The sequence below is a fragment of the Aquarana catesbeiana genome, linkage group LG01 (genome assembly GCF_042186555.1).
Source record: "Aquarana catesbeiana isolate 2022-GZ linkage group LG01, ASM4218655v1, whole genome shotgun sequence".
Taxonomy (NCBI): Eukaryota; Metazoa; Chordata; class Amphibia; order Anura; family Ranidae; genus Aquarana; species Aquarana catesbeiana.
In genome coordinates, this window is record NC_133324.1 from 287,334,192 (window position 1) to 287,349,681 (window position 15,490).

Genomic DNA, 15,490 nt, shown 5'->3' on the forward strand with positions numbered 1-15,490 from the left:
GGCAAATTGAAGGTACACTAGTGAAGAGGCCTACATGTTTCTGAGCATGACAGATAGTGAAGAGAAAGTCACTCATCTGTCAGATTCAGGCTCAGAATACGATTCTGTAGAGGACAGCGGCTCCATGACAGATAGCTCTGACGATGGAGTTGTGGTCCCTGCCAAGGTCAGGCTTACCAGACCCCAATCTTCTTGTTCTGTCCTTGAAGTGCAAGAACCGCAGGGCTCTCGTATGGAGCAGAGAAGTACTAGTGCCGCTATTCCTTCTGGTGAACTGGCAAGCACCAGCGGCCTAGTACACCCTGGTCGTACATCCAGCACTGCAGTATCACGTGGTGACGTGGCAAGTCCCATAAGTGCAGTTCAAGCTGGCGAGGTGGCAAGCACAAGTAGTGTCCCGCTGCCACCAAGAAGACGAACACAGGCCCGTCGTGCCCATAGTGCCCTTCCTGCTGCATTCGCCAATCCGAATTGGGAACCCACCACTTCTGCAGCACCTGTACTGCCCCCATTCACTGGCCAACCCGGAATTCAGGTGGAAACAGTTGATTTTACGCCACTGGATTTTTATTCGCTGTTTTTCACCGAAGATCTCTATAGATCTATTGTGGACCAAAGCAATTTATACGCTGGTCAACACATCGCCACTATTCCCCAGTCCTCCCTTGCCAGAGATTGGAGACCAATTACGGTCTCCGAATTTAAGATCTTTCTGGGCCTTTCCCTCAACATGGGCATAAATAAAAAGAGTGAGTTGCAGTCATATTGGTCCATTGACCCAATTTACCATATGCCCTTGTTCTCTGCCTCCATGACCAGGGCATGATACGAGCAGATCTTGCGGTTCATGTACTTCAATGACAATGAACTCTGTCGTCCTCGTGGAGACCCTGGATACGATCGGCTCTACAAAATTCGGCCCCTGGTAAACCACTTCAACCAACGTTTTGCAGACTTGTTTACTCCCCATCAAGTTGTCTGCGTTGATGAGTCCCTGATTAAATTTTCTGGCCGCTTGTCATTCAAACAGTACCTTCCCAGCAAGCGTGCCAGATACGGGGTCAAGATGTATAAGCTCTGTGACAGGGCCACAGGCTATACATGTAGATTTATGGTTTACGAGGGCAAAGATAGTCACGTAGAGACGACAAACTGCCCTGACTACATAGGAAGCACTGGCAAGATAGTGTGGGACTTGGTGTCACCCTTATTCGGAAAGGGGTACCACTTGTCCGTGGACAATTATTACACGAGCGTGCCACTTTTTAGTCACCTTTTTGATCAACAGATTGGAGCATGTGGCACCGTGCGACCTAATCGCCGGGGCTTTCCCCGGCGGCTTGTAGATTCCCGTCTTAGGCTGGGGGAGAGAGCCTGCTTGAAGTGTAATAACTTGATCGCTATGAAGTGGAGGGATAATAAGAATGTTTTCGTTCTTACCTCCCTTCATGCAAACACGATGGTCCAAATTACTACGGCGACTGGTGTTGTGGAGAAACCCCTCTGTGTCCACGAATATAACTAAAATATGGGAGGGGTGGACCTCAACGACCAGTTGTTGGCGCCGTACCTAGTTGCCCGTAAGGCCAGACGCTGGTACAAAAAAAGTAAAAAAAGTGTCTGTTTATTTATTTCAATTGGCTTTGCTGAATGCTCATGTGCTATACAGAGCTTCAGGACGGACTGGATCCTTCCTTAAAGCGGGGTTCCACCCAAATTTACGTACAGAACACTTATGACCCCCTTTTCTGAAATGCTGGTGAAGGTTACTTTAAAGCGGGGTTCCACCCAAATTTTGAACAATATCTGTATGTATTCTCTTCCTTGCCTAATGCTGACATGCCATTTAAAAAAATTTAAATCGCCGTAATTACCTTTTATTTTTCTATTCTTCTTTGCACTTCCTGGTTCTCCTCCCATGGGAGTAGGCGTGTTTCTAGCCTCTCCCAGACTCCTGGGAGCTAGTCTCAGGCTTCCCAGGATGCCACTGAGCATGTGCGGGAACGAGCGGTGAATGCTGGGAGCACAGCATTCACCACATCCAAGAAATAAATGCTTGTGGGCTTCGAAATCTGACACAGGCGGACATATTACACACAATATGTGAGTATGTAATGCTGAGAAGAAAAGTTTGTGAATGAACTCAAAAAAAAAAAAACGATAGATAGGTGGACCCCCGCTTTAAATTCCAGGAAGAGATCGTCAGAGCCCTTCTGTTTCCAGACGGTGCTCCACCTCACCATCCCCAACCAAATGCAGTAAGCCGGCTGCATGAGAGGCATTTTCCTTATGTCCTCCCGAGTACCCCTACCCAGCGAGCCCCCAAAAAAAGATGTCGTGTCTGCAGCAAGCGCGGATATAGGCGTGACACCCGGTATTCTTGTCCCTCCTGTCCTGACAATCCTGGTCTATGCATTGGTGAATGTTTTGAATGCTACCATACACTAGTTGAGTATTAGCGTAGGGTACAGCACTGCACAGACTAGGACACACTTTCACAGGGTCTCCCAAGATGCCATCGCATTTTGAGAGACCCAAACCTGGTACCAGTTACAAAAGTTAAAGTTACTAAAGAAAGTGTAAACAAAAAAATAAAATAAATAAATAAATAAATAAAAACACAAAAAAATATAAAATAAAAAAAACAAAAATAGTTGTCGTTTTATTGTTCTCTCTCTCTCTATTCTCTCTCTCTATTGTTCTGCTCTTTTTTACTGTATTCTATTCTGCAATGTTTTATTGTTATTATGTTTTACCATGTTTGCTTTTCAGATATGCATTTTTTTTATACTTTACTGTGTTTTATTGGTAACCATTTTCTTGTTTTCAGCTGCAGAGCGGATTTATTTATCTTGACAGCAACAGCGTTTGCTCCCACGATATATAAAGCCCTGACTCCAGCGCTGTCGGAGGTGATTTCACCACCACAGTTACATACTTCAGCATATATACTGAAGCGTGGGGGCAGCAGTGGGTGGAGGATCGATTTGCTCCTGCCTTTTACAGGAGGATGCCCCCATGCTTCGGCATATATGTATTTTAGGCACAGGTTGCGTGAAATGTTTTATTTTTTACTATGTTTTTTTTTGTATTTGCTTTGCAGGTATGGTAAGTATTACTGTTATACTGTAATGTTACTTTGTTTTTTTGTTTACCATCATTTGCTTAGCAGGTACGCCATTCAGTTGCAGCGTGGATTTATTTATCTTGACAGCAACAGCGTTTGCTCCCACGATACAAAAAGCCGTGACTCCAGCGATGTCGGAGGTGATTTCACCCCCACAGTTACATACTTCAGCATATATGCCGAAGCGTGGGGGCAGCAGAAGGCGGAGGAGCGATTTACAGGTTTAGGTATCATCTTGGTATCATTCTTTTCAGCCAGCGGTCGGCTTTCATGTAAAAGCAATCCTAGCAGCTAATTAGCCTCTAGACTGCTTTTACAAGCAGTGGGAGGGAATGCCCCCCCACAGTCTTCCATGTTTTTCTCTGGCTCTCCTGTCCCAACAGGGAACCTGAAAATGCAGCCGGTGATTCAGCCAGCTGACCATAGAGCTGATCAGAGACCAGAATGGCTCCAAACATCTCTATGGCCTAAGAAACTGGAAGCTACGAGCATTTCATGACTTAGATTTCGCCGGATGTAAACAGTGCCATTGGGAAATTGGGAAAGCATTTTATCACACCGATCTTGGTGTGGTCAGATGCTTTGAGGGCAGAGGAGAGATCTTGGGTCTAATAGACCCCAATTTTTTCAAAAAAGAGTACCTGTCACTACCTATTGCTATCATAGGGGATATTTACATTCCCTGAGATAACAATAAAAATGATTAAAAAAAATAAAAATGAAAGGAACAGTTTAAAAATAAGATAAAAAAGCAAAAAAATAATAAAGAAAAAAAAAAAAAAAAAAAAAGCACCCCTGTCCCCCCCTGCTGTCGCGAAAAGGCAAACGCAAGCGTCGGTCTGGCATCAAATGTAAACAGCAATTGCACCATGCATGTGAGGTATCACCGCGAAGGTCAGATTGAGGGCAGTAATTTTAGCAGTAGACCTCCTCTGTAAATCTAAAGTGGTAACCTGTAAAGGCTTTTAAAGGCTTTTAAAAATGTATTTAGTTTGTCGCCACTGTACGTTTGTGCGCAATTTTAAAGCATGTCATGTTTGGTATCCATGTACTCGGCCTAAGATCATCTTTTTTATTTCATCAAACATTTGGGCAATATAGTGTGTTTTAGTGCATTAAAATTTTAAAAAGTGTGTTTTTTCCCCAAAAAATGCGTTTGAAAAATCGCTGCGCAAATACTGTGTGAAAAAAAAAATGAAACACCCACCATTTTAATCTGTAGGGCATTTGCTTTAAAAATATATAATGTTTGGGGGTTCAAAGTAATTTTCTTGCAAAAAAAAATTATTTTTTCATGTAAACAAAAAGTGTCAGAAAGGGCTTTGTCTTCAAGTGGTTAGAAGAGTGGGTGATTTGTGACATAAGCTTCTAAATGTTGTGCATAAAATGCCAGGACAGTTCAAAACCCCCCCAAATGACCCCATTTTGGAAAGTAGACACCCCAAGCTATTTGCTGAGAGGCATGGAAGAGTCCATGGAATATTTTATATTGTGACACAAGTTGCGGGAAAAAGACAATTTTTTTTTTTTTTTTGCACAAAGTTGTCACTAAATGATATATTGCTCAAACATGCCATGGGAATATGTGAAATTACACCCCAAAATAAATTCTGTTGCTTCTCCTGAGTACGGGGATACCACATGTGTGAGACTTTTGGGAGCCTAGCCGCGTACGGGACCCCGAAAACCAAGCACCGCCTTCAGGCTTTCTAAGGCCGTAAATTTTTGATTTCACTCTTCACTGCCTATCACAGTTTCGGAGGCCATGGAATGCCCAGATGGCACAAACCCCCCCCAAATGACCCCATTTTGGAAAATAGACACCCCAAGCTATTTGCTGAGAGGTATAGTGAGTATTTTGCCGACCTCACTTTTTGTCACAAACTTTTGAAAATTGAAAAAAGAAAAAAAAATACATTTTTCTTGTCTTTCTTCATTTTCAAAAACAAATGAGAGCTGCAAAATACTCTCCATGCCTCTCAGCAAATAGCTTGGGGTGTCTACTTTCCAAAATGGGGTCACTTTGGGGGGTTTTGTGCTATCTTGGCATTTTATGGCCTTCGAAACTGTGATAGGTAGTGAGGATTGAAATCAAAAATTTACGCCCTTAGAAATCCTGAAGGCGGTGATTGGATTTCGGGGCCCCGTATGAAGCTAGGCTCCAAAAAGTCCCACACATGTGGTATCCCCGTACTCAGGAGAAGCAGCAGAATGTATTTTGGGGTGTAAATCCACATATGCCCATGGCATGTTTGAGCAATATATCATTTAGTGACAACTTTGTGCAAAAAAAAAATTGTCACTTTCCCGCAACTTGTGTCAAAATATAAAATATTCCATGGACTCAACCTGCCTCTCAGCAAATAGCTTGGGCTGTTTACTTTCCAAAATGGGGTAATTTGGGGGGGGGGGGGGGGTTGTGCCATCTGGGCATTTTATGGCCTTCAAAACTGTGATAGGTAGTGAGGAGTGAAATCAAAAATTTACGCCCTTAGAAATCCTGAAGGCAGTGATTGGTTTTTGGGGCCCCGTATGCTGCTAGGCTCCCAAAAAGTCCCACACATGTGGTATCCCCGTACTCAGGAGAAGCAGCTGAATGTATTTTGGGGTGCAATTCCACATATGCCCATGGCCTGTGTGAGTAATATATCATTTAGAGACAACTTTTTGTAATTTTTTTTTTGTCATTATTCAATCACTTGGGACAAAAAAAATAAATATTCAATGGGCTCAACATGCCTCTGAGCAATTTCCTTGGGGTGTCAACCACGCCCCCTAAAACGTCACAGTCCCAGCATGCCCAGGGACTGTGACATCATATGGGGGCGGGGTCTCCGCCTATATAAGTCACAACGCAGCCCTCAGAGACCAGTCCAGCCGGAGAGAGCGTCGTGTCAACATCTGGGGGAAGAGAAGAGAAGAGAAGCCAAGAAGCCAAGAAGCCAAGAAGCCAAGAAGTCCGGACCTCCGCTCGCAATAGAGCTACATGAAGAGAGCGGAGGGGCCGGCCGAAGACCTGCGACACCGGGAGAAGAGGCCGGAGAGCGGAGAAGAACCAACCGGACGCCGGGAGAAGATGAAGCGGAGGGACCCCCGAAGCCGGAAGAAGACCCCCGAAGCCGGAGGAAGATCCCCCCCCGGAGCTGTTTAATAAAATATTTTAAAAACCTGTGTAGTGTGTTTTATTACTTACACTTTTTTCCTAGGTAAATGGGTAGGGGTACCATGTACCCCATACTCATTTACATAGGGTGGGGGGCCGGGATCTGGGGGCCCCCTTATTAAAGGGGGCTCCCAGATTCCGATAAGCCCCCGCCCGCAGACCCCGACAACCAACGGCCAGGGTTGTCGGGAAGAGGCCCTTGTCCTCATCAACATGGGGACAAGGTGCTTTGGGGGGGGGGGGCGCAGGGCGCCCCCCTCCCCCAAAGCACCCACCCCCCATGTTGAGGGCATGCGGCCTGGTACGGTTCAGGAGGGGGGGGGGCGCTCGCTCGTCCCCACCCCCTTTCCTGACCGGCCAGGCTGCGTGCTCGGATCGGGGTCTGGTATGGATTTTAGGGGGACCCCACGCCGTTTTTTCGGCGTAGCGGGGTTCCCCTTTATAATCCATACCAGACCTAAGGGCCTGGTATGCCCCGCGACGGGGCTAGCAAGGTGTCAATCTCGCCGATAAAAGCGGCAAGATTGACATCCTTTTCTAGTCCCGTCGCACCTGAGTCACGTTCAAAATGAACGGACTTGTCCGTGTGTGGGCAAGTCCGTTCATTCTGAAAGTCCGCCGGAACTCCGGCGAAAGTCCGTCGGAAAGACGGGCGGACTTAGCCCGCCGGAAAATCCCGGCGTGTGTGGGCAAGTCCGTTCGTTTTAAAGTCCGGCGCACCTGGCGGACAAAGTCCGTCGGAAAGTGTGCCGGACCAAGTAGGATAGAAAGTCCGCTCGTGTGTACGCGGCATAAGGCTGGCCATACACAGTTTAAATCTCGGCCAATTTAGCAGGTGGCGGCCAAGATTTGAGCCGTTAATGGGCAGGCTGAATGTACCAAGTTGATCAATCATATCCATCAACCCTCTCGGTTGAGCAGCCGTAGTGATGGCCTATCTATGAGAAGCATGTAGAACGTGGAAATAAGCCGTGTATGGTTTGGTTGGAGGAGTGGCCGTTCTAGTTTGGAGTTGCAGAGACATATATTCCAAAGCACTAAGCAGATTCATTCTTAGGCTGCCCATGCATTATACATTTTTTTTCGTTCAACCAGTAGGTTGGTCCATACTGACATGATAGCATCGCGCAGTTGCTGCAGATTTGTTGGCTGCACATCCATGATGCTAATCTCCCATTCCACCACATCCCAAAGGTGCTCTATTGGATTGAGATCTGATGACTGTGGAGGCCATTGGAGTACAGGGAACTCGTTGTCGTGTTCAAGAAACCAGTGGTGAGATGATCTGAGCTTTGTGACATGGTGCATTATCCTGCTGGAAGGGATGAACATCAGCAGCAATACTAAGGTAGGTCGTTCCATTTAAATTATGATTAATTGGTACTAAGGGACCCAAAGTGTGCCAAGAAAATATCCCCCACATCATTACACCACCACCACCAGCCTGAACCTTTGATACAAGGCAGGATGGATCCATGCTTTCATGTTGTTTACGCCAAATTTTGACCCTACCATCTGAACGTCGCAGCTGAAATTGAGACGGATCAGACCAGGCAACGTTTTTACAATCTTCTATTGTCCAATTTGGGTAAACCTGTGCAAATTGTAGCCTCAATTTGCTGTTCTTAGCTGACAGGTATGGCGCCCGGTGTGGTCTGCTGCTGTAGCCCATCTGCTTCAAGGTTCGATGTGCATTCAGAAATGGTATTCTACATACCTTGGTTGTAATGAGTGGTTATTTGAGTCACTGTTGCCTTTCTATCAACTCAAACCATTCTGCCCATTCTCCTCTGACCTCAACAAGGCATTTTCAGCCACACAACTGCCGCTCACTGGATATTTTCTCTTTCATTCCCATTCTGATGCTCGGTTTGAACTTCAGCAAGTGGTCTTCATCATGTCTAGATGCCTAAATGCATTGAGTTGCTGCCATGTGATTAGCTGATTAGCAATGTGTGTTACCAAGCAATTGAACAGGTGTACCTAATAAAGTGGCCAGTGAGTGTATAACGTATACAATTGCGACACAAGTCATATTGTAATTAAATGTTATTAAAAAGGACCTTTCCTTTTCAATCTGCAGCGCTGTCGTTTTCTGTAAAAATGCCGTTCCGGAGGCGTTCTGTCATTTCCTGCTTGTGTGATTGGCCTACTGGTTTTCCCAGAGGTCTGCACTAAGATACAAATCAGATTTTTTGACATTCTCTGCAACAAAAATGTCATTTTTGGTGAGATATTCCCAAAGGGAAATTACGTCTAAAGGGATGCAGACCTTGCCACTTTCCTCGTTAGAGCCCTGCAGTAGCAGCAGCTGATTGACCATTATAAAACCACTCCCATACAGCTATTTCTTCAGAATAGCAAAAGGTAGGACTCTGCAACAAAGTTTGTTATTATCCTTCGAATGTACACAGATCACAAAAGTGGAGTTACTCTTTCAGGTCCCTCCCTGCTTTCCTTTGCTCTAGTTTGTGAGCTCCGGATTTTATCAATTGGTTGCAAGATTTAATGCCTGCTCAATGAAAATGTGAACCCGGCACTGATTGTACATTTCCAGACAATGCAAACACTGGTAACGTAGCACCAATTGATTATTCCATTCACAGGACTGCTGATTCATGCACTGAGGTCATACGGCTAATGACCTGAACTAATGTCCCTATCTGAATGGCTAATTAAAAAAAAAATGGAGCTTTGCTTGCTAATCAAATAAAATCTTCCAGGCACAATGCATCTTTAAACATTTCCTTTTTATTTTATTGCAAGAGTATTTAAGGACACGGCAATATAGATATTACAATACGCAGTAAATGAAAATGAAAACATTAAAATGAACATCGTTTTCTTATGCTTTTAGAATCAGAGAGCACTTTGCAGGAAATATATATAAAAATGTCAATTATACTTTGTGATTTACCTTTACAACCTAGTAAACATTACATAGAGGCTGTTTATGATACTGAGAACATGATTTTGATATGAACAAAATCACTTACTATTGCGTCAGTTGTGGCACAGACTGAATGAACGTTGGTACAATGTAAGGCTCACCACTTCTCTGCTGCTTTCCCATTTCTATGAACTTTTTTCAGGGCTGGTTCACCCCAGCAGTGAAGGCAGCAGCCGCCATTCATTCTTAACCACTTCCAGCCCGCCATATAGCAGAATGACGGCCGGAAAAGTGGTTAAGTTATCCTGACTGGGTGTCACGTGACATACAGCAGGATAAGCCGCAAACGCGTGCCCATGTGGGCGCACAGCATGGTGGTCGTTGGTGTGGTGTGTCAGTCTGACACACCGCATCTCCAATCTCAGTAAAGAGCCTATGATGTAGGCTCTTTACCATGTGATCAGCTGTGTTCAATCACAGCTGATCACAGTGTAAACAGGAAGAGACGTTTATCGGCTTTTCCTCTACGTCTACTCGCACTGACAGACACAAGTAGAGGAGAGCTAATTGGCTGCTCTCCTGACAGGGGGGTCTGCACTGATTGATTATCCGTGCAAACCCACCGAGGATGACCACCCGTGATGCCCACCCATGACCATCAGGTATGCCCACCCATGACCACCAGGGATGCCAACCAGTGCCCATTATAGATGTCAATCAGTGCCCATCAGTAATGCCTGCCAGTCCCTCCTATCAGTGCCACCTATCAGTGGCCATCAGTGCCGCCTATCAGTGCCCATTAGTGCCACCTATAAGTGCCCATCAGTGCCACCTATAAGTGCCCATCACTGTCGCCTATCAGCGCCCATTAGTGCCAACTATAAGTGCCTATCAGTGCGCCTATCAATGCCCATCAGTGCCACCTACCAGTGCCCATCAGTGCTGCATATTAGTGCCTCATCATCAGTGCCACCTTATTAGTGCCACCTCATCAGTGCCGCCTTATCAGTGCCCCTCAGTGCAGCCTCATCAGTGCCCATCAGTGAAGGAGAAAACTTACTTATTTACAAAATTTTATAACAGAAACAAAGAAAAACTTTTTTCCCTAAGTGATCACGTGACCTCTGTTCTCAGCTGCATAAGGGGCTTGGAGAGGTGAGGGTGGAAAAACAGCAGGACACTGATCTTCTCTGTGAAGAGCTGTGAAAAGGGGTGTGTCAGCTCAAGTCTTGGCCATTGGAGGACAGATAGGCTGTGCTCCCAGCACAGCTAGAAAACCGACCACACTGGGAAAAATGTGCTTCTATGCCTAGCGTGATTAGTTTGAAATAGGAAAGCAGGGGGTCTGGTAGGATCACCAGCTATTTCAAGCAAAGGAAGAAATGCAAAGAGAACAGGTTGCTCTTTAATACAAGCACATGGTACAACAGATCATGAATATGAAATGTTGAGGTAACATACACTTTCAGGCTCGGCTCACACCTAAACCGGCCCCCAGATTGCACAGCAATGCTGTCCGTCCCTGTTCTCCATTTCAGGGATGAATCAGGGCAGAATCTTTGCCTGAATTTGGCCCTGAAACTGAGGAAAAGACGCACAGCGTTTCTGTGCAGTGCGCTCTGCAGCCACCCCGGGACATGTGAACTGGCTCCAGAGCTGGTCACATTCTCCTGCTATGCAAATTGGATGCAGGGAAACCCACATCCAATTTGCATAGGTGTGAACCCAGCCTAAGTGAACTGTCGGTACACAGATCATTATTCAATTAACAAAGATGTACAAGCTGTGGAAACTGGAATACTTTTTATTAACAAAAATGTCTACTGACAGTCTGTATTATAATGGGGGTTATTTACTAAAGGAGTAGAGTATGTTCACTTTGCAAGAAAATTTTATTTTGAAAGGGAATGTTCAATTATGCCGCGTACATACGAGCGGACTTTCCGGCAGACTAGGTCCGACGGGATTAGTCCGGCGGACAATCCGATAGTGTGTGGGCTAGTCCGATAGCTTTTCGGGATAAAAATCCGACAGACCTAGAAATAGAACATGTTTCAAATCTGTCCAACGGACTCAAAGTCCGACGGACTAAAATTGGGAAAACTGTTCGTCTGTGTGCTAGTCCGACGGACCAAATACGACGCAAGGGAAGCTATTGGCTACTGGCTATTGAACTTCCTTTTTTAATCCCATTTAAGTCATCACGTTCAAACCGAACAGACTTATGAATGGACTTAGTGCTATCGTGTGTGGCCAAGTCCGTTGGTTCGGAAAGTCCGTCGGACCTAGTCAGAAAGTCCGTCGGAAAGACCGTCGGACCTAGTCCGTCGGAAAGTCTGCTCGTGTGTATGCAGCATAAGTGTTAAAAGGGAATGTTCACAGCTTAGTAAATGCGGTGAAACTTCAGTTTGGAAAAAAAGCCCAATCCTCTGCCAGAAAAAAAAAGGATTTTTGCTCGCATATGATTGGATTATTGCGGTTAGGAAAGCTTCACCTTATTCACTAAGCTAAGTGAAAAAAATTCCCTTTGCACATTAAACATGCTCTACTCTTTTAGTCAATGAACCCTAATGCTTGGTTGGCTCGTGCCCCCCAGCAGCCCTTCCACCGTATGCCACCACCCGTTAAAAATGCAGAAATCCAGCTCTGGCCATAACAATAACAGTTGACTTTTCATATCATAATTATTATTTTTAGAAATGAGAATAACTACATACAAATCTATAACACATGTAAGAAATTAAATGCAAGGCTTTGGCATTTTTTTTAGACACAATTTATAAGAATTCTTATTTATTGTCTCTTTTTTTTTGGAAAGTCATCTAAGCTTCAAAATGTAAGATTATACATTTGAACTTGCTGGTGCAGAAATTGGCCAGGGAGGATGGAGAGCAGCCCTGATGCAAGGGGCACATTATTGCTGTGCTGCAGGCTAGACAAATCTTAATGTAGTGCAGACTTCGAGATGTTTTGTCGTTGTCTCTAAAAGCCCAAAGAGGGATTTGAGCTTCATTGTTTGGTCACAATTTAGACAAAACTCATGTGGTTTGCTGTGCTGCCTGGACACTGCCGGTGGCAATAAGAGCTGCAGAGTATTAAGTGGTCTGTTCTGTAGGCAGTCATAATCTAACAACAATTCATGTTAGGCTGGGAATCATTTTCCCTTTTCTCGGGTGAATTTCCTTCAAGATCTAGAAAGAGGGAAAAAAAAAAAGATTTGTTAACTCTGCACATTCTGTATCCTTGGTATAGAAGTAACTCAAATAATAAGAAAAATGCATTAATGACACCAACTATGGGCAGCTCAATTGCAAGCAAATGCATTAATACGAATGATCTCTTTAGGTTGAAGCTCAATTGTGAAGGACAACTAAGCAGCAATAGATTTTCTGGCAATTTGCAAAGGAGAATATAATGAATGGAAGATAACAATGTACCTTGGCAAGTAAAATAATAATAAAGAAAGCCCCACTTCTATATATAATATATACCATAATTATGATATAAACAAGCCATTATGTATTTTATTAAAAAATGATTCTACCATTTCAATTCACAGCCAACTATAATTTTCTACAGCTGCCAAAAAAATTGACATGCTGCTTGTTTGCTGCCATGGCAACCCTAAAGAAGACCTGTACCCTTTTTTGTACAAAAATGCCCCAAGAAATCTAATTTCCTGATCATTTGATTGGCTCACTCCCATAAAGTCCTGATTTAGCATATACAGATCTTTGTACTAAAGCTAATTGACATGGGATTTCATTTCCTCCAGGATAAGAAGCAAATGTGCATCGTTGGGTGACACTTTATATCAGCACCCAGAAAACAGGGAGGCAAAAAACTCACTTTTCTCTTTAACCTAGAAGAGGATGATGAATCTTTATGAACTATGCTGATTTTTCCCTGATTTAGCTTAAAATGTTAACAGATTCACACTTTTCCAGTATAAAATATAAGACCAGTCACACATACGTATAAGACTGCCAGCTCCAATCTGTGCTGTGATATGTCTGCTCTTCTCCAACTCCCTTTTCATGGACTGTTCAAAGGCCAGAGCTGCCACCCGAAAAAAGAAATCCTTTACATGTTCACCTGAGAAAAGAAACAAGTCACACAATTTAACCCATAGTTACTTTGTTGTTCATTGCATTGAATATGTGTTGTTTTGTCTATGTATGATGCATTGGAATTGTATTGATTACTAGCAGTTGATATAGTTACCTGTTTTGGCAGAGACAGACCAATATTCTGCATTCATTTCCTCAGCAAATTTCAAAGCATCTTGCTTTGTCCGTTCATATTCAGCCTCTGACTAGAATGAAGCCGACAAGGAATATAATGCATCTATGTCCAAGAACATACAAGCACAGCCCTAAAACATTCTGGGGTCTATGACCAGTAACACTATTAGTACATTAACCTAAAACATACACAGCATAAGCATGTAGGGTAGGGCATGTATGTTGGCCTGGTTGATCACTGCTCTCATGTGGGGAAGAAGGACACCCTGATATACACCTCAGATATACTCCATGGCTGATCTTCATCATGTAAGAAACCATTCATAAGGACATCAGAGATCACCAAAGACATGGATGAAGTGTTGTACCGTGTTGGTCATTGATAGCAGTAGAACAAGTTAGATTTGGCTTAGGTTAGCTGCTTGAGTTAAGTGCTAGGAGAGGGTAACCATGGGTAAGGATATGGTAGGAAGGCAGAGAGCTTCCTGAGATTGGTAGTAGTAGTCACCACGAGTAGAATGGCAACCAGTATCTCCTGTGGGTAGACTAGCATGTAAGCGGGAAAGCATACAGTATAATGTACAGCTTCTCCTCAGTCTCGGTTCACACTGGGACAACTTGTCAGGCGAACTAGTCGCCTGACAAGTAGCGTCCCATTCTGTGCAATGTCGCAAGTTGCTCCGACTTAGAAAAAGGTTCCTGTACTACTTTGGGGGTGACTTGCATTGATTTCTATACAGAAGTCATTTTGCAAGTCGCCGCTGAGTAGTGTCCTGGGTCGCCTGAGGCAGTCACGCTGCAAGTCGTGCTGCCTCAGTGTGACCCGACCCTGAGGGTCGAAGCTGGATGTAGCTGTAGGACTTAATAACTTAGCACATAATATTCACATTCCCTTTTGGGGAATACCAGACTCTGGGATACCCCTTCTGTAAGTGCAGACCTCTTGTCTTGTATCTGCTCTCTCATAAATTCCTATGAACTGTTTGGAACTGTAAGCACGTGGAGGCGGATCTGCACCTTGCATCTATTATTTTAGTGAATCCTTGAAAAGAGACTTCTTGTGTGGACTGCTCTTTTCTCTAACCCTTATGGGAATGTCTCGTAGCCTCCCTGGCAGTTTTCCCGAGTGTGGCTCGGGGTTAAAATTCAGGACCATTAGCGGTAACCCCGAGCCACACTCGGGATTACATCGCAGGATCCTGGTGTGGCTTTACTTACCTTGTCCCCAGGATCCTGCGATGTTACCCGCTGTGTCCGTGGGCCCTGTCTCCTCCCGAAGCCTCTCCGTGCCAGGCTCCGTTCCCTGCGAGCGGCGTGACGCACGGGGGCGGAGCCTGGCGGCAAATTCAAAAAATTGTAAAATCATAACACATACAGTACTGTAATCTTACAGATTACAGTACTGTATGAAATTATTTCACATCCCTTTTGTCCCCAGTGCTTTGTCCTATGCCCTGCATGCAGTTTTATGTTATATATACTGTTCTTTCTGCCTGGAAACTGGAGATTGTCCATAGCAACCAAAAAGTGTCCCTTTACATCAAAAGTGGCTTTAGACCAGCTAGAAAACAGCGATAGTAAATTAGAACACTTGCAGAATTGAGCGATAGTGAATTGTGGGGAAATTTATTTTATTATTAATTTTTTTTTTTTTTTTAATTATTTATTTTTATTTATTATATTATAATTTATGTTTTTGTGTTTCAAACTTTATCATACCCGGGATATTTACTAGACTCTTGTTTGGACAGATTTAAGTGTGTTATTGTTAAGAATTACAGACCTACAATATAAAACGCCAAATTTCAATGCAAAATAATTGTACCGCTTTCAGCACCTAAAATCTGAAATAATCATACCGCCAGGGAGGTTAAAAACAGGTCTCTATATTGGAGTCACAGCCAGGTTTATTGCCAACTTAAGCCTGGAGCAGGTATGAGAGGATTCCAGGGGTTACTGGTTAGACCAGGCTGGGTGGCCCTGCAGCATTATTATAAGTAATCAGTATTTCATCCACAGAGGCCCCATACCCACAGTATTTTGCTGGAGGAAGGAATTCACCTGAG

General features: G+C 44.2%; 1 protein-coding gene across 1 annotated transcript in view; it reads right to left on the minus strand.

Annotated features, from left to right (window-relative positions):
- Nucleotides 1-9,021: 9,021 nt before the first annotated feature.
- Nucleotides 9,022-15,490, minus strand: part of RAB36 (RAB36, member RAS oncogene family) — a 48,985-nt gene continuing 42,516 nt past the window's right edge. The window contains exons 8-10 of the mRNA XM_073629245.1: nucleotides 13,405-13,495; nucleotides 13,156-13,275; nucleotides 9,022-12,371 (exon numbers count right to left, since the gene is read on the minus strand). Coding sequence (XP_073485346.1) covers nucleotides 12,307-12,371; nucleotides 13,156-13,275; nucleotides 13,405-13,495 — 276 coding nt within the window. The 3' untranslated portion in view covers nucleotides 9,022-12,306. The remainder of the gene's footprint in view (nucleotides 12,372-13,155; nucleotides 13,276-13,404; nucleotides 13,496-15,490) is intronic.